The following is a 19,167-nucleotide window of genomic DNA, read 5'->3' as shown; positions in this document are numbered from 1 at the left end:
CTATAATTACTGTTAAAGTATTAAGTTGTTTATTTACTGGAAAAAATATTACATAATAACTTAAATAAAATATATTACCTAAATAATAGTCACTACTTATAAAACAATCAAGCTTACCAGGTGAGAAACAGATTCTGTTTTCCGTGTCTTCCGCGTCACGAACTTATCCATGTTGATGTTTGCCAAGAAAGCAGAAGACTGGCGCACACGAGAGCAAAACCACTTTAAAAACAGACTACCTGAAACCTATAATACTGTCGTTTCAGAGGACAAGGTAGTGTGGGTAACAATGGGGAGGAAATGCTAACGGAACCCTACCCTAGCTTCGTCCTTTGGATGAACGGTTTCTAGGAATTAAGGGTTTCAAAGTTCTCACTGGAAAACTCCATACCATGGTTTTCGCAGAAGGGGTAAGGGAAAATAACTACGGAACTCGAAGGTATGAATGTAAAGCATGTCAAAGTGTCTGTCGTCGTTGTAAATAATAATCTGATATATATATTATGTGTACACCATTAACTTTAAAATCACGAAGTGGGCCCCCCCAAGGGGGGGCCCATTAATTCCAGGGGGGCCCGGGCCCCCCTGGCCCCCCCGGGATCTACGCCCATGGCTGTGATGTTACTGATACAGTGCTTTAATTTATTTATGTGTTATAACAAATTTAAAAAAGAAGACATTAAATCAGGTTGGAAGGGAGGGGTGACTAGTGTTGAAAATAAAAGACACACTTTCCCCTTTTTTAATTTTCTGAAAGTTGCCTTTGCTGTTACAACCTGTGCCACCTCTGATATAGATTTCTTTTCCTCTGGAATTATAGAGACAATGTATGCATGCTGCCAAGATAAACATGATTTAGTTTTAGTTGGTAGAAATCTGTAGGCAGTTACGTGTAGCATGAATATCGCCCATTACTAACTCGGCAGTAAGGGCCGCTCGCCGAGTCGGTAAAATCTAAACAGAAACTTTGCCGGTTAATCAAATGTATTTGCCTCAATTCACGACCGTGCAAGCCGGCCTATGTCAGTTCAAATCAGGGTTTTCAGAAATAAAAAAAAAATTGGTTGTCTGTAAAGTCGTTTTACGGACGATAGTTTAACGTGACGTCATAACAAAACATAGATGAAATGATTGCATACTTTTATGAATAAAATTGAATCATTTTTATTTTAATAATAAAACAATAAATAATTGAAATTATACTAGTAATAAGATTTTTAAAATGCAAGAATAATTAACCTTTATTGCCGAAATTGTTGTTGTAATAAGCAATGAAAACCACATTAACTTTTCGTTTAAATATATTTATGAACAAGTTTTCATATAAATAAACTGTAATCAAATATCTAACATAATCTATTATTACTGTACTCGCCGACAGATGCTACTTTTTTTAATAATAAAAGAATAAATACAGCGTAACGGGACAATGTGCGTAACGGGACACAGCGTAACGGAACAATGTGCGTAACAGGACACTTTTTTCGTGTGTGCAGCCGGCGTTCATCGATTTATTAGACGTTACGTCAAAATATTTAGTAATCAGTGCCCATCAGTTTGCCCGGTTGCTCTTTGAATTGTAACGATTTGCGCTTCCCCTCGCATTGCCGACGGTAAGCCCGTGCATGTGATGCATGTGATCCATGTCGGCCTTCTGTTGATTCGCGCGCGCAATCATCCCGCTGAAGATACACAGCACAGGTGGCGGTCGTTGCCGTGAGCTGTGCGTGTACACAGTTTGTTGGAAAGCGCCCTCTAGCCCTTCACCGAGTAGGCATTGTAGTCTCTTGTTGCGGGTTATCACCCCCTGACGCATGTGCCACGAATTTCGAAAAATCCTGTTGATCATACATTGCCGTTTGAGGTTCGGATGTAACAGTTGAGAGTGGTTTGTTGACGTAACAGCTTCTCAAAACCTTTTGCAGTAATGTTTTTTTTTTTATATATACGGTTTCGTTATTGTGATGTTTGCGGCTGAAAGGTTCACATGTATGTCCGTTATTTCATCAAGGAGATGATTCACGAAGCTTTGACGGTGGTTTCTACATTGTTTGAGTAATGCATTGAGGGGGGTGTTCATGTTAAAACGGGATGCTGTGGTCTTGCGTGTTGCAATGCGAGCGCTGGCGGATTAGAGTTGGCCGATTCTTCAGCGCCTCTCGCTCCAGACAATGGAACTGCGATCCTGTGGAGGGGGGGGGGGGGGAGGGGGGCACGGAGATAAAACAAATTAGGGAACGAGCTGGCGAAGGCAAGGAACAAGGCAGAGGGAGCCTTTGGAGAAGGAGAGAGAGGAAGGGAAGGGGGAAAGGCGGATAACTTGATTGCGTTCGAGGGGCCGGGCGCCATCCGAGCCAGTTTACAGTGAGAGTGGAATCTTCCTAAAAATGTTTTCCGCTGCCGGGGTAGCGGCGCTGCGGCGGGGCGAGCAAATGATATGGTAACCGGGTTTTCACGACGGTAAGTTCGTTACCGGCAGATTTCAGCCGACCCCCCCCCCCCCCATTCCCCCCCTCGCGGTCCTTTCCCGCGGCTCCTCCGGCCCTGCGAGGGGTAATGCGATCGCGACCCTAATCCAATCAGCGAGCGAGGAGCCCCGCCATTGGCGGAGCAGCGCGCGTCCCTGGAGGGAGGGAGGGGGTAAGATTGAGGGGCGCCGCCATGCGAGCACCCGAAGGGGGGAATGGAGGGACCTCATCGATCCTCGGAGGCCCGACGGCAGCGCGTCTTGTGCGGGCAGAGTCGCCGTCATTGTTCCCCGCCGAGCAGTGGTTCGGAACCCACTTTCATCTCTTGGAGGCCCACACACACGCGGTGCGCAGAGCTTCAGTGAAAACAACGCAATTTTTGAAAACTGCCTAACTCATCCCAGTGGTGTCTTTTTACGAAAAGCATTTAAGAATTCGCTGTAAGAGCGGATAAGTGTGTTTCCGGATTGAGTCTTTAGAAGAGTTAAAATGGCTAAAATGCCTGTTTTCGGAGTAATTTTTGAACATAAAAAAACTGTACTGATTCTTGAAAGCACTTAATGGTCTTGCATTATACCTTCATCTTCATTTCTCCGCCGTATAATGTTACGGTCACCGCTCAAATTTCATAGTTCTATGGGAGGAAAGGGTTGCGCGTCAGTTCAGAGCCTTGCGCTTAGAGGCGATAACGGGCTAGAATAACCAGTGAGTGTTGTTGCTTATCATCCCGCCTCACTAACACAAATACACCTCTGACTAGGCGAGGCCCCTCAAGTCTTACCTTTACCTGCCCTGTTTGTTTTCTACAAAGACTCGGTGGTTCAATAGTCAGGTCACTAGCATTCTACCAACGCGATCCGGGTTCGATTCCCGGCGAGGATGAAACATGCCGTACGTTGTCGTGGACCTGCGGGTTTTCTCGAGGTACTCCCGTGTCTTGCAGATTTTATTCATCAGCGCTTCATTCTAATCACATCACACCTCGTCATATCTAATTACCCCGATGTCTACAAGACAATAAACCTCTTATTCGTTCATTCCTACACTTGACTATTTTTATGTTTCCTTCTTTACACTAAAGATCGCGGAAAGCGCCTGTTCATCTGGTACTCATCTAAATTCTCATTTGTTCAGCTGATTCGATAGTAAAAAGAGTCTTGGCTTAGAATTGGAGCAGTCTTCTCGCCTTAACTGAGGTCTTTGTTTTCAAACCACTTAATGCCTTGCCCGTAGGATGGTTTCACTTTCTGCCACGGCATTTGTTAATTCGTCTCTTCTGAAGCAGTATTTTATTTTTCATGTCGGAATATTTGACGAAACACATACCGCGAGGTTATTAAAAGAAAGTTGTAAGTCATGTTTCTGAAATATGATTTTTTAATAACCTTAGCAAAGAAAGCGGGTTGTGTGGCTAGAAGATCTCAAGAGACGCAAACAATGTTTCTTGTGGATGGTTGAACATTAACAATTTTGAGAAAGTAAAATTTGGTAGCCTATCGTTGTTGACAGCTAAATGCTCGTGTCAGTTTATGTTATTTCTTTATTCTCTAACTGATCTACTAGCCGATCGGGGTGAAACCGTGGTTGACTGTGGCTCGACAAAGTAGCATTGAGCCAGGTCCTTTTCGTATGCCATGTCGTCACTTTCACATGCCAGACACCTACCTCAGACTACACACGTCTATTTAGATAATTATTTAAGCTGCATAAACAACTTGATTATCGGCAAGCTTCAAGTTTAAGAACTATTTAAAAATCAAAGTTTGTTTTAAATGTACGAGAAAAATAATTTAGTCTTTTTTTATTATTCATAGAACCTACAATTTATTTAATTTCTGTGGAAAATAGTAATTTCATTTGAGATCATACCCGCGTCCGTACTATTATCAATTACTTATTATCTCTTGTTATATTTAAAATATATATTATTTTATTTATCTCTATCTATAACTAAAAAGCAAGAAGTTTCACTTCTGTCATGCGTGGATTCAACACACAAATTTTTTGTTTGTAGGTATAAAGCTTTTTTTTATCATGTCAAAATTCGTTGCCTGGTGCGCGCTCAACGTAAAAATTCACTCTCTTGGTGTTGTTGTTTTTTTGTTTTTTTTCATAACGCGCCTTAACTTCAAAAAATTAGTCAGGGTGATTTCAAATTTCGGTGAGACGAAGTGATGAGGGGAAAGTGGGAGGGAGTGTGCGAGGGATGCGTGTGGCCACCCTTGGAGACCGGGGAAGCCTTCATTTCACCGACGAGAGAGCCACACCCGAAGTTCCCCGAAGTTCATGCTCGCTTTTTATTTCCCGTACCACAACAGGTGTATTTATTTGTGGAGGAAAAAAAATTCGCGGGCATTTATTCTACACATGCGCGGGTTTAACTTATAAAATGTCATTCTTAAAATTAGCAAGAAGTACCTAATTTAAAGAATTACTCAGTAGGTTAGCTACATTATAAATACTTTAAAACATTGTGGATGGTTGGTTATATTACCTAGGTAGGCCCTACCTAAGTATAGCTACATTAAAAATACTGTAGAATCATTTTATGGTTGCTTAGCAAATAACGTTTTAATATGTAGCTATCCAGCGCTAGGAAACCCGTTTACCTGATTTCACAGTATATTTAATGTAGCTATCCTAACCAAATCAACCGTCCACAATGTTTTAAAGTATTTATAATGTAGCTAACCTAACCTAATCGACCATTAGTTATCATGAGTTGTCCAAAATAAACATTCACGGACATTTTTTAATGTTATTTACAATGAACCAAAAAAAAAAAACAACCGAAGATGCACGATCGGAAGGGACCGGAAAAATTCGCGGATTCAATGACCTCTAGGATAGCCTCCATTATCCTCTGCATTTCTCAAGTAAACACGCGTGTTCATTGGGTGCTAGATTGTGAGTCGTCTCCACTGGGGTAGCTTGTGATTCGACGCTTCTTTGGTCGATAGTCTCTCATTGGCCCAGAGAGCTCCAGTTAAACTGCGAGCCAATAGCAGAACCAGCAGAATTGTACACATGTTTGAATTTCAGCCTACCACGAAATGAATCCGCGAATTTTTCCGGTCTCTAGCGATCGGAGGTTTGGTTCTCTCGTGTGTGAAAAGAAGGCTTCCCTTCGTGACAGCGGCGGCGCGTGTGTGTGCTTGCCCGACAGGCAGGTCGCGCTGGCGGACCTCGTCGTGGTGAACAAGGTGGACCTGGCGACCCCGGCCGAGCTGGCGCAGCTGGAGGAGCACGTGCGGTGAGTCCCGGGCTGCTGTCCCGAGGCGCGAGGTGCTGTCGGGGTCGTTACCACAACGCCGAACGTACAATAACGCCGAATGTCAACATTGACCACAACGCCGACAGCTAGAAAACTGCTGTGTACCACAACGCCGAAATGAACTGAATGAATTTGTGTGTGTTTCTTAAATTTACCTTAACGCCGAAATACCACAATCAAACCTACCCTGAAAGAAATTTTTGTATATACCTATTACAAGGAAAATCCTTGGAAACTCTGTTGCCAAGGATATTACTTGTAAAACTACAAGGCAGAGCTTTGTACCATGTGCGATTTTGCAAGGCTCTGCCTTGTAGTTTTGCAAGAAATATCCTTGGCAACAGGGTTTCCAAGAATTTTCCTTGTAAAAGTACAATTTTTTTTTTAGAGTGTAACCTTACCTTACCTAACCTAACCTAGCCTAACTTAACCTAGCCTATCCTAGCCTAACCTAACCTAGCCTAACTTAGTCTAACCTAACCTAGTCTAACCTAAACTAGTCTAACCTAACCTAGTCTAACCTAAACTAGTCTAACCTAACCTAACCTTTGTGGCATTCCTGCAATGACATATTTCGGCGTTAGTGTATTTCGGCGTTGTGTGGCGTCCCCGTGCTGTCGCCTCCTGTAGCCCCCACAGCTCCCACTTCATCTGAACTGAAGCCTTCCCCACGCACGATCAGTCTTCGGGTTGCTGTTGCTGTATATATAGAGACGTGTTGTTTCATCATAGAGTATGGAAGAAAAACTTTGAATGCTTCGATTGCAGTTGCAATTTTGGCTAGAAAAAAAAAGGATAAAAAATAGCAAAGTAACCAAATACTTATAATTAGGGACCGGAAAAATTCGCCGGTTCAATGACCTCCAGGGTGAACTCCATAGTTCTACGTACACTCGGTCAAATGCCACCCACTCATTGGCTGCTGTCTGGTGAGACGTCCCAATCACTATGATTTGTAGCAAGGATGATCTCGTGAGTTGCCCTAGAGTCGTAGTCCACCTGCTACCGGCTTCTTCATTAGTCCCTGGCGGAGTCATCACTGCGCCCGTCTGTCTGGTCGGCGCGGGAGTTTACGGCAGGGAGGGGGGGGGGGAGTTCCTTGAGAGTTACCCGACGCCGAATTCTTCGCCGTCTGCGCGTCTGGATCTCGACGCGTGAAAAAAAAAAAAATCTCCTTCGATTGAGACGCGCTCTTCGGGGTTTGCTTCGGAGTCGCGCGCCTTTTGTCGTCGGACAGACACAAAGCCCCTTCGCTCGGCTGCTGTCCGTCTCTCTCTGGGGTGCGAAACTATTTTCGTTGCTTCGTCTCTCGCGCCACTCCCTCCCTGTCCCCATTTCTCTCTCTCTCTCTTTTTTTTTTTGTTACTGCTCTCTCCTTAGAGCTGTTTTTTTGCGATTCTTACAATATTGCGATTTTTTCCTCGGATATCGCCCCCCCCCCCCTCCCTCCCCCGTGGACGGCGGGATTCGGGGCGGGCAAGTGCCGCGATCCGTGGCTCCCATTGTCGCCGACGACGCCTTTTGTCGCGCCGATATTGGCCTCTGGGGGCGGGAGACGCCTGTTCGGCGTCGTGACGGCGGGTAGGTAGGGGGGGGGGGCGTACCCCCCGGGGCGTCGGTTCAGTGCAAGAGTCTACCCTGATAGGACGACAATTACAAGGCTATTGCTAATGGAGTTCATAGGAAACCTGCACAGAGAAAAAGGTTTGTTTGAATCAAACAAATATTTGTTTATATGTGGCGAAACAAATATTTACTTGGTGGAACAAAATATTTTGTTAGTTTAACCAAACTCGTTAAGTAACAAAAATAATTTGTTACGCCTAACCAAACGTACATTTGAGTTGACAAAAACATTTTGTTGGGTCAATGGAATCTTTCCTACTACAATATATTTGTTTGAATTTACAAAATATATTTATTTCGCCACATGTAAACAAATATTTTGTTGAGGCAAACAAACCATTCTCTCAGTGAACAAAAGGCGCAGGTCACGTGCGCAGTTACGGCCGCTGTAGTGAAGAACAGGGGCGCGCAAATCTGTAGGATTCGCGTGGACCGAGAGTTTTTTGCGCGTGGGCTTAACCAACACGCCATCTCTGGATAGGATGCTTGTGAGTTGTCCGCTTTCCATATCTTGGCCTGCTTGCGCGCAACAAGCAGAAAACTTTAAAATATACAGAAAGTGTTCCATAAGACTAGATAGTTCTTTCGCGCTGCAAGCAAGAAAAAAAAACAAAGCAATATTCGCGCATTCGCTTATCTCAAACTGTTTGAGTTACTCCTTATTTGTGACCTTGAAACAACACTTACAACTGCTTACAGTTGACACTATTAAATTTGACAATTGGACATTCTTTTTGCGGATATATTGTACTCAGGAAAATATTGTAAATTTGTTCAACACATGTTTATGAATATTTTTACATATATTAAATATTTTGTTCGAGATTTTCAACATATGTCTTATTTTCTCGTAATCAGTCGCCTACTGGGATCGTCCGTGTTGCTTGGAAACGCCATGTACATATTGTGTATGGAAACATACTGTGTGTGGAAAGAGGGGGATAGAGAGAGAGAGAGAGAGAGAGAGAGAGAGAGAGAGAGAGAGAGAGAGAGAGAGACCAGCCGACTCATCTTTTATAGCGAACCCTCGGTTCCAGAGAGGACAGTCCCTGGCGCCTGGTCAGCAGCACGTGACGCCTTTCAACCCTCCCCTCACCCCCTCCCTCAGGAGCGACGTGTTTAATGACGAGGCTCGCATAGTTTCCGTGTCCTGACGTCGAGGGGCGCTAATATCGCCGCCAATAAGCCTTGCGCCGCTGCGTCCGCGCCATTTCCGGTGCTCCCTGTGTCGCATTTACAATCTCTCTCTCTCTCTCTCTCTCTCTCTCTCTCTCTCTCTCTCTCTCTCTCTCTCTCTCTCCCCCCCCCCCCCCCCCCCCCGCTACCCAGTACCTCCTCGACGCCTGTTCACGCCTGCAGGAGCCCAGAGATGTACCTCCGGATGTTGGACGCTTGGGTCGGCTGCCGTTTGTCACCTGGACAGCCAGACGGATTAAACCCCGCCATGTTGAATCCTTGCGATTTACTGATCCGTGTAGTATGTATGAGTTTTGAGTTGTTTATCCGAGTGAGTGTCTGACATGACAGGGCGTGAACTATCATATTGCGCTTAGCGTCCGGGAGTAACCCCTCCTTCCTCCCCTTCTTAATAGAACAATTTTATTAACAAGGTCAGAACTGAACTGGAACTTTTTCTTGCTACTTACAAGTAGCCATTTGTCTTCCAAAATATTAAAAATACTCAATACCCCCAGGTGTAGAGGCCCCACTTTACCCCCCCCCCCCCCCCCCCACCCGGGCCAAAACAAACTTATCATATGGACGCTTTTGCCAGGGAGGAAAGAGCTGATAACTAGAGACCTGAAAAATTCGTGGGTTCATTTCGTGTTATGATAGAATTCAAATAACTATACCTTAGTGCTGCTTCTGCCATTGGTTCACTGTTAATCTGGAGGACTGAAGGCCAATTAGAGACCCTCACTCATAGAAGTGTCGAATCACAGACACTCAGTCGAGACGACTCACAAGTCAGCAGCCAATGAACAGTTGGCATTTGCCAGAGTGTGTAAAGGATATTGGAGTCTATCCTGAAGGTCATTGAACCCGCGAATTTTTCCGGTCTCTACTGATAACTTCACAACTGCCATCATTATTAATACGCCATTCCACGCGTGTAGACGTCAACATGTACCCAAAGCCAAGTCCTTCGCCATGAAATGTAATAGTGAGTTACTACCGTGACGTAATTATTCGATTAACAAAGATGAAAAACCTAATCTTCCGCAAGAGAAGTAGACAGGGACGCAGGTAAAATACCGTCTGGCATTTATAATATAACATATTTTATTGTGTTGAAGCATAGCACATAATTTAATCGGAATGACATTTTTTTTATTACTATAAGCTGCAAAAACGATTCTTGCCTGTAAACTCATCGGCGTTTAGAATCTAAACATATTAAATAATTGCTACAATTGCAGCATTATCAACTAGTTTATCATCCGGAGCTACACTTGCGCTAATCTCAGGATGGTTCTCGCTAAGCATTCAAATACGATGTTTAGAATTAGGTACTATTAAGTATGTGACCAAGCCCCTTTTTACTTTCCATTTTTGAAATTATAGGTACTTCTTTAGGTGTGTTATGAAAAAGTTATGAAAGTGCATTTTTACGATGCGCGCGCACCATGCAACAAGGTTTTCACAGAATTAAAGAAAGGCTACATACAAAAAAAATATTCAAAGAAAATTATATATGTACTTTTAAATCTTATACTTTGGTGATTGTTATTGAATACTGGTCGATATCACTAAAAACGTTTATTAATTGTGAATATTAGCGATATAAATAGTGTTTATAAACTTTTTAAAGTGTATTTTCTAGTGTAATTATTTATACAATTGAGGTTATGTTCCCGTATGTATAACGATGTCAGGTTGCTTGTAAGATTCCATTGTCGCTGGCAGCGAGCGTCTGAGGAAGGTTTAGTAGTCTCCTAGCCGTTTACATGGGAGTGTTTGTGAGGTTATGTTCCCGTATGTATAGTAAATTTCTAAATTTGCATTATAAATTAAAAATTATTATTTGATAAGTAATAAAAATTAATAAATTATAATCAAACAGTAATATTATTTATTGATTTTCAGTATTAATTAAAATTTATCTTGATTATTTTACTAAAAATTATTAATATTATAAACGTTTTTATATTAATATTCAATACTGAGTATTAATTTTTTTAATTTGATTGACTTTATACCTACTTACCAACAATATTTATAATATCACTCCAGTAGGCCTACTTTTATTATTTTATTTATATTATTTGCAAGCAAAATTAAGGTTAGTTTTTTTATTACGCCAAATAAGTAGGTATAACTTCTAACGCGCGTACATAAGTACACGCACCCATATGTTTTAGTTTAGAGTCAGTGTATAACATGTATAATTATTTTTTTCAGGAATATCAATAGTTCCGCCGAAATCTTGAGAACCACGCGCTGCAGGTAAGCGCCGACCTCGCAGTCACAATTATGTCATTGTAAGAAAAATGGCCGAGCAGGTAGTGTTGATTTGTCGTTGTGCCCTTGTCTAGGATCGACCTGGACCGAGTGCTTGACCTGAAGGCTTACAGCTCGCCAGTCAGGTGAGCGGCTGGGGGGCCCAGCTGTTCGCGAGCTGCGGGGGTCCGGGTTCGAACCCCAGCTTCGTGGCCACTGTTACATTAGGGAAGCCTTCATTTCACAGACGAGAGAGCCACACCCGAAGTTCCCCGAAGTTCATGCTCGCCTTTTTTTTTTTCACTTCTATCTCATTGTATAAACCGGTGTGGCATTAAATTTTGCGGTCGATTAGGATAGGCTAGCTACATTATAAATACTTTAAAACATTGTGGATGGTTGGTTATGTTAGGTAAGTCTAGCTACATTAAAAATACTGTAAAATCATTTTATGGTTGCTTAGCAAATAACTTTTTAATATGTAGCTATCCAGGGCTAGGAAACCGTTTACATAATTTCACAGTATCTTTAATGTAGCTATCCTAACCAAATCAACCGTCCACAATGTTTTAAAGTATTTATAATGTAGCTAACCTAACCTAATTGACCATTAGTTATCATGAGTTGTCCAAAATAAACATTCACGGAATATGGGGCGTCCCGAGAATATTTTTGGAAGACAAAGACTTCCTAGATTTTATACGGTATGAAAAATATGCAAATCCACGAAGTACGTTTCTTCAATTAGGTATTTTCCTCTAAAAACAATTACAAATAAATACCGTTGCCTTGTTTATGGTCTTTCTTTTTATCAACACCGCCATATTTATTTACAATGAACAAAAAAAACCGAAGATGCACTATCGGTCGTTTGACTCTCTCGTCTGTGAAAAGAAGGCTTCCTGTTACATTACTGTTTGTACCCAAGGAGTGGCCACGTGTGCAGAATTACCTGGTAACCGGGTGATGCTCTGTGTGTGTTTGTGTGCGTGCTTGTTTGCATGGGGTGTGGGTGTGTGTATGTGTAATGGGTATGGGTCTGTGCGTGGGGGTGTGTGGGTGTGTATGGGTGTGTGCGTGGGGGTTTGGGGGGTTGTGGGTGTGTGTGTTGTGAATGTGTGTGTGTACACACACAGTTCATGATCTGCGCCATTTTGGTTAGATGCCCAAAAAAATTGGCTGAAGTGTAATAATGTTTGCATTGTGGAGACAGTTTTAAAGTACTTTAATTCATAAAGGTGACTTGGTGTTTAACGATGGAAATTCTGATTAATACTTATTAACCACCGCCAGGCGTGGTCAAGTATCATTTCCGCAATGTTTTTGGGCTTTACAACATGGCAATAGGGATGTTAAAAAAAAACGGGCCTTCAACCACGTTATAGCATGCCGTCTCCCCTGACAATTCCTAACTTCGTGTTTTTTACGTTTATGGTACTGGAGCTGTTTATGTGGCTCTTAGGATCAGTGATTCTTTATTTGCTTTTGACAATGGGTTTATTACTTTTTAAATTTCGTTATTGATTTTTTTAAGGGCTGGTTCTAAAATTTTATCTCGATACTTCCCTTGAATTTGTTGTTCTGCACAAATATTTTTAACGGTTATTCACTTAGTGTAATATATTGGTGTAAAATGTAACGCAAGAGGTGATAATTACGAAAACTTGGCGCATTTCTTACACACATTATATTACACTAAGTGAATATATGTTGAAAATATTTGTCACAGAAAAACAAGTACAAGGGAGATATCGTGTTGAAATTTTCTAATCGCCCTTGAACTAAAGTAATTACGAAAAAACAAAACAAAAGCAACAGTGAAGTGCCGCTCCTGGATGCTGTTGGCCATTCTGACGTTCGTGGTCGCGGGGTGTGCTTGAAGCCTGAAACCAGAATATACTAGAGACCTGTAAAATTAGCGATTTCAAACCCCTAAAGGATAGACTCCATGATCCTCTATGCACTCGTGCAAATTACATCTGCTGATTGGTTACCGATTCGTAACACCTGTTGACTGGAATGATTGTGATTCGCTAATTCTTCTTTAAAGATTTTTCACTGGCCCATAGTCCTTCAGATAAACTGTGGCCCAATCACTGAAGCAAAATAATGTCAAAAGTATTTGGACTCTATCCTATCGTGAAATGAATCCGCGAATTTTACAGGTCTCTAGTCATTACTAGAGACAATCAAGTTTATTGGTTGCCGCAAACACTAACATTTTCCGAACTAAACACACTTAGTCCATTCCTGGTAATCTGAACTTTGTAAATATTTGCCAAAAAAATTCACTTCATTTTGGTGTACAAAAGCTAATATCATTTATCTAATCCAAAGTATTTTCATCTTTTAACACCTGTGGGAGAGGATTTTTTTTTTGTTTCGTGTTTGTACATTATATTACTGTATTAGACGATGTTAACGTAATTATAATGTTAGTTACTTTTGTTTCGAGATGATCTCGGTGCTTTTTTTTTTTTTTTTAACAGCGATCACGTCCACTTATGCTTTCGTCACCGCGGTTTCGTCTGCCAGCAACCAAACCAGTGTCATCTGTTCTTTTTTTTTCTCTCTCTCTCCCCCTCTCCCTGAATGAGATGGTCGAAGGGATGATGACAAATTGTCCTAGTACTCGGCGTCACTCCTTTCCTCCTTCTCCCCCTTCCCATCCCCTGTACATTCATCTTTCCATTCCCTAGCCCCCTGTCGCTGCTAAACAGCCAGCGTCTTTGTTGTCCGCCGACTGGTGCTAATATGTTGTGCGCGCGCCCTGGGTGGAAGGACCAGGCACGCATGTCGCGAGATTTTGGTGGCTAAAGAATGTACTATATAAAAACTGTATGTAAGTATTACGTATGGTTTTCTAACATAAGCATTATTAAATAATAAATAAAACAAAGTAGTTTTTTTAAATATAAATATTCTAAAATTTAAAACCAAAAAGATAAATAAATAATTATAATAATGATGTCTAAATATATTGGTTTCATATACTCATATATACATGCCACCGTGTTGAGCAGATCATGGCAAAGGTGCCATGATCTATAAAAGGCTGGGAACGCTGATATATGTAGCCTTGGATTTTGTTTTTTTAAGTCCTTGCTGCTTTTATTTTAATTTCGCTTGCGATTGTCTAGCCTCACACAGAGAGTTTTGTGTATGTAGCCATCCCAGGTTGTTTTTGTTTTAACTCGAGGTAGGTACCTGTTGTTACAGTGAATTCCGGAAAAAAAATTGACTTACATAGGTACGTTGCGAAGTATAACCTGGAGTACCTAATTATAAAGGTGCATGCATCGTTAAAAATCTAGCCCTATTTGTTTTTATGTAAACGTAATGAATCACTAGAGATTCGTAAACGAACTCTAGGTAACTTAGTATCATCATTGAATTAATGTGTAAATGTGGTTGGTGATAATATTTTATTCATTTATTTTAAATTGTGTTTCACCCTATTCTCACGCTCGTTTTCGCCGTGACATTGGAGAGTTTGTATTAGAGTTTAGTGGTTAGAGATCCACCTCGCTGTATACCATTCTGTTTGTTTATCACAGGTTTCGAGTTAATTACATTCAGGAGTGCCTTTTTCCTCAATCATAACTTAAATTCTCCCGCTATAGACTTCCTGATAAGGAAAATGTTACTTAGTCACATATTGAATAAGAATATAACATTGGTTTTGCTTTAAAAAAAAAATCGCCAAACCACAGTTAATTTTTAAAATTCATATTTTTGTCTTGATTTTGTGAGTTCTTCATTAGAGGATGATTAAATGTGAAAACGGGTAGTTGGTGGTTTTTGTGGTGGGGGGGGGGGGGGAAGAGGAATTTCATATTTAACGTGATATCGGCATTGAGTTTGAATTAAAATCGTATTATTTTTTTTTTTAATTTTGTTTCGTTTCTCACCCGAAAAGGCGCTGGTGATTTCTCCCTTATCATTGACTCTCAATTCTTGGGCATGGGCCGTGTCTGGTTCTTCCACCTTGGCGCACGGCAGGTTTCCTGTTAATATCTTCACTGCTGAGCATTAAATGCTCGGCTCCCCTCTCGGAGCACAATGGGTGTAACGAGCGGGGCTGGGTTGAGGATGTTTGGTGGAGGGAGGGGAGATAGCCGGCCTCCCCTCTCCCTCCAATCCACCGCCCCACCAGGAGCAGTGTTTACAACCTAATATGATGGGCTCGATTATTCCCCTCGGTCGACCTACACAAGGCCGAGTCCAGGCTATTGTGATCAAGCAACGACGAAGCTTCTGTAGAGGGGCGATGCTTGGGCAGGGACGGGGTGGGGGGGGGGAGGAGGAGGAGTTTCCTAAGCCTGCCGGTGTTTATCGTCCGTGGCATCATGAAGAGAGCGCTTGGAAGGAGTAATTATTCTTTACCGAAGTTAACTTGTGGTGCAAGTTTATAAGCTTCATCATAACTTTTTCTTTTTTTTTTCTTCTTTTTTTTAAAAAGCGAGATGATTGTCGTACATCTAGAACAATAGATTGTATTTTTATAAATTTTATTGAGTGCGCAGTTACTTTACTTCATTCGTAGGTGTTCTTACACACTCATCCACAGATTGTGGTATCATTCTTTTCACGGTCTAAACAGCTGTGAAAATAAGAGATAGGGCCTTCATAATGCAATATCATCATCAATAAATTGCTAGCAAAATTTTACATTTGACTTAAAACAAATTTTTACTGTAATTTTTTCAGTTTTCTGTAATTCAGGGCACTCTTGAAAATGTTCACCTTTAATATACGAACACACTGGTTATGAATAGGGACCGGAAAAATTCGCGGATTCAATGACCTCTAGGATAGCCTCCATTATCCTTTGCATTTCTCAAGTAAACACGCGTGTTCATTGGATACTAAATTGTGAGGCGTCTCCACTGGGTAGCTTGTTATTCGACGCTTCTTTGGTCGATAGTCTCTCATTGGCCCAGAGAGCTCCAGTTAAACCGCGAGCCAATAGCAGAACTAGCAGAATTGTGCACATGTTTGAATTTCAGCCTATCACGAAATGAATCCGCGAATTTTTCCGGTTTCTAGTTATAAATTATCCAGGGATCTTCGTAAATTTAGGAGCACGAACAAAACCTTCAGAAACCTGCTAAGTCCACACCAAACACACTCTCCTTCCTCACAAGTGCGTTTTTATTTTGTTTACATCGGAACGCAACTCTGCAGTCGGAACACGGCGTAGTGTCCACGATGTAGTTGTTATCTGGGACTATCAAAAACTCATTCTTTATTACATTTGTTCTTCGTTGAAAAGTCTTTATATTTTATATTATTTATAACTGTGTTGCTTTGGTTTTAAAGCCCACAGTTCAAGTTTTCGTTTTTAATATACCTATTCTTCATCAATCACATTTTGTTGTTATATGATTATATTATAAATAATTTTATTTTAAACACGAGAAAACAAATTAATTAAAAAAAAAAAACTTATTATACACCTAAATTGTATCTTACAGGTAACTTAAATATCCACGGCCTCAAAGTTTGTTAAATTTTTACAACAAACGAGCGAATTTGTTTCTAACAAATGTTTCCTTGAAATACTGATTAGCAGCAGGCCGAATTTAATCACTAGGACCTACTTATTAGAGGACGTTATATAATTAACTTAAAACATGTATTAAAATTAACTAATTTTTTCATTGTTACTTTTTTCTTAGAATACACTCTGTAAAATGTTTTGAAGTACTCAGCAAAAGTTTTGTCAGTGTTGATCAAAAATTAGGGATTGTTTTGCATTAACTATAGTATATAGATCTATTCCAACCATAAATTAATATTTTACATCCAGTAAATAATCTGTAAACAGACTGTGCATTCATGAAAAGTATAGTTTCACTAACTTTATGAATTTTTTTTACCATGTTTTACCGTTTTGTCCTGTCGCAAATCAGTTGAAAGAGTGGTAGCCTAATACTTATATTATATGAAGTGAAGAACATAATAGGAAATGCGCTTTTGCGAACTCTACTTGGCATTTCTTTATCGTGCCTAACAGCGACTCGTTGTGGTGTGATTGATCTAATATTTGCATCGTCCTTTTTTTTTTACCCCCTCCACAGTTCCGAAGCCGCATCACCCTTAAATTTTCCCGGTAATCTAATAGGCAACTTTCGGTGCCGTCGTTGGTTTCAAATGGGGAGGGAGTTTGGGGGTAGAGAATAAAGTGGTAGGGTGGTAGATGATGTCGGGAAAGTCCCCCCCCCCAACCCATAAGAGTTCTATTGCCACCCGACGCGACATGCCCCAGCGATAAATACATTCCGCTTAATTTGGCGCCGTTTCCAGTCTCTTTCCAGGTCGCTCCGGTAGCTCCGCGAATGCGCGGGGAAATTCGATTTGCGACAGATGAATTTGCGGTGCCGCGGCTGGGGGGAATGTAAGGGGGACGGGGGCGGTCGGGCTGGCAGTTTTTTGGCCTCCGTCGACGCGCTGTCTTGTACTCTCGTCAGTCACCTCCTCGCGGTTGACATCCGCGATGTTCGTTAGGCCCTAACCGCGTTGTCGCCTGCGCGCCCCGCGTCGCCTCCCTGTGGGCCGATTTGCATTCCTGTTTTTTGTGTTGGTGCGTGGCCGGCGGTGATCGGATCCCGTCGAAGCAGGCCTCGCCCGGACAATGGGCTTCTCTTGCAGACGGCTGCCAATTACAAGGTAAATATCGCTGGTGCAGTCCAATGAGCGGTCGGATTAGTTCGCGAAAAATACATCCCCTCCTACTTATGAGTAGGGGCAGGCATTTTTCGCGAAAAGATCTGAAAACTTATTAGGCTGCAACAAGGTATACCCGCACCTGTGGTTTCTACCTTGTGATTGGCGGCCGCCTGCGAGAGAAGTCGTTGCCTTGACTTGACAGAGCCACTCAGGACGCGTTTACTTCCGCACTGAATCACTGTGATTGGTGTTGTTACAATCGGTATGTACCTACCTGGGATAAACTCGCCCAATCACGAAACACAGACGACGCTATAGTATTTTAACTTTCATCTAGTCTCGAAATATTTTCGCGAAATCTGCATGTCCCTACTTATGAGGTATCGAATTTATGCAAGGCACCTGTGACTAATACGACCCAACTATGGTTTCATAGGCAAATATAACTTGGCAAATACATCAAGCACTGGTGTGCAGTCGCTTTTAGACTGCTCTGCGGATGTTCCATGTGGGTGCGAGAGTTTATAACTAAATCGCGGCTGTTGGGTCTTATTGATAACCGGAGATTACCACGCACGGTTACATTTATAGTGAAGGCTCTGCATGAGACACAGGTTTGCTCGTTACCGAGACTATAGCCCGTCCCACTCTTAGATTGCAGTACACGGCTTATGGCGCGCGCTGTTGCCAAATCTCTAACACATTACGAATTTCAGGAGATGCGTGTCTTTGTAATTTGGATCGAACAAGAAGCATTTTAAGAAATCATATCGTAATTTATAATATTTTATACTATTACACATATAAATTTGTAATAATGCCACTTTTATGTAAATTTCAAATAAAAACTACCTATTGTAGACGAAAATTTCTTATAGTTTTCTTTTCTGTTCTAAAAATCCCATATATATGTATATGTATATATATATATATATATATATATATATATATATATATCACATTTTCATGGGCCCGATAAATGCCGTATTTTTGGACAAGTCATGTCCAAAATGATAAATAAAATACGGTAATGAAAATTCTCGGTCGAGTAAGTTATGGGAAAAATCCGAACAATTGGTTCAAAATGGGGAAGATTTTTTGAAAAACAGAAAAATCGCAACAACTCCCATAGTATGAATAATATCGAATCCGTTTTAACGTATGATAACTCGGATTACCTAATGCCGAAAAATGTTTTCTAAATACATTTTTGATACGACCAGCCATAACTGCATGGGTTCGAAAAAAATTTTCACCGGACAAAAAAACGTAACTGCCTTAGTAGACACCTTATCAAATCTGTTTAAATTGTTTGTAATAATATCATAGTTATTTTCCAAAACTTTGTCTAAAACAATGTTTGATAAGATGCTTGGTGTTGAGAAGGATAGAAAAGTAATTCAAAATTTTGTACCATGATCGCTATTGAATTCCTTCGTATTTATTTCATACATTTTACATATTATGTTCAAGAATCGATTATAATATTTTTTGTTGACTAAGGAAGCCATGTATTTGAAATTGCTTGTAGGACAGAACCCCACTTATCTAAACACACGACCCTGTTTCCTCTTACGACGGCAGCGCGCGCTCTTGTACTGATAAGACACATCTTTAACAGCTATTTCCACGGAAACTGTAGAAGCAATTGAGATGGGGCTGCTTTTAAAAACTAATTCAATTCAT

At 41.2% G+C, this 19,167-nt stretch overlaps 1 protein-coding gene across 3 annotated transcripts in view; it reads left to right on the top strand.

Moving 5' to 3' along the window:
- The window catches only part of LOC134532565 (zinc-regulated GTPase metalloprotein activator 1-like), a 315,459-nt gene that overhangs the window by 87,762 nt on the left and 208,530 nt on the right, over positions 1-19,167 (top strand). For all 3 annotated transcript variants that reach the window (XM_063369092.1, XM_063369091.1, XM_063369090.1), the window contains exons 7-9: positions 5,635-5,721; positions 10,771-10,815; positions 10,905-10,955. In XM_063369092.1, the coding sequence (XP_063225162.1) occupies positions 5,635-5,721; positions 10,771-10,815; positions 10,905-10,955 (183 nt within the window). The remainder of the gene's footprint in view (positions 1-5,634; positions 5,722-10,770; positions 10,816-10,904; positions 10,956-19,167) is intronic.

Source organism: Bacillus rossius, chromosome 6, assembly GCF_032445375.1.
Source record: "Bacillus rossius redtenbacheri isolate Brsri chromosome 6, Brsri_v3, whole genome shotgun sequence".
Lineage (NCBI taxonomy): Eukaryota > Metazoa > Arthropoda > Insecta > Phasmatodea > Bacillidae > Bacillus > Bacillus rossius.
This window is presented reverse-complemented; position numbering and strand designations above follow the sequence as displayed.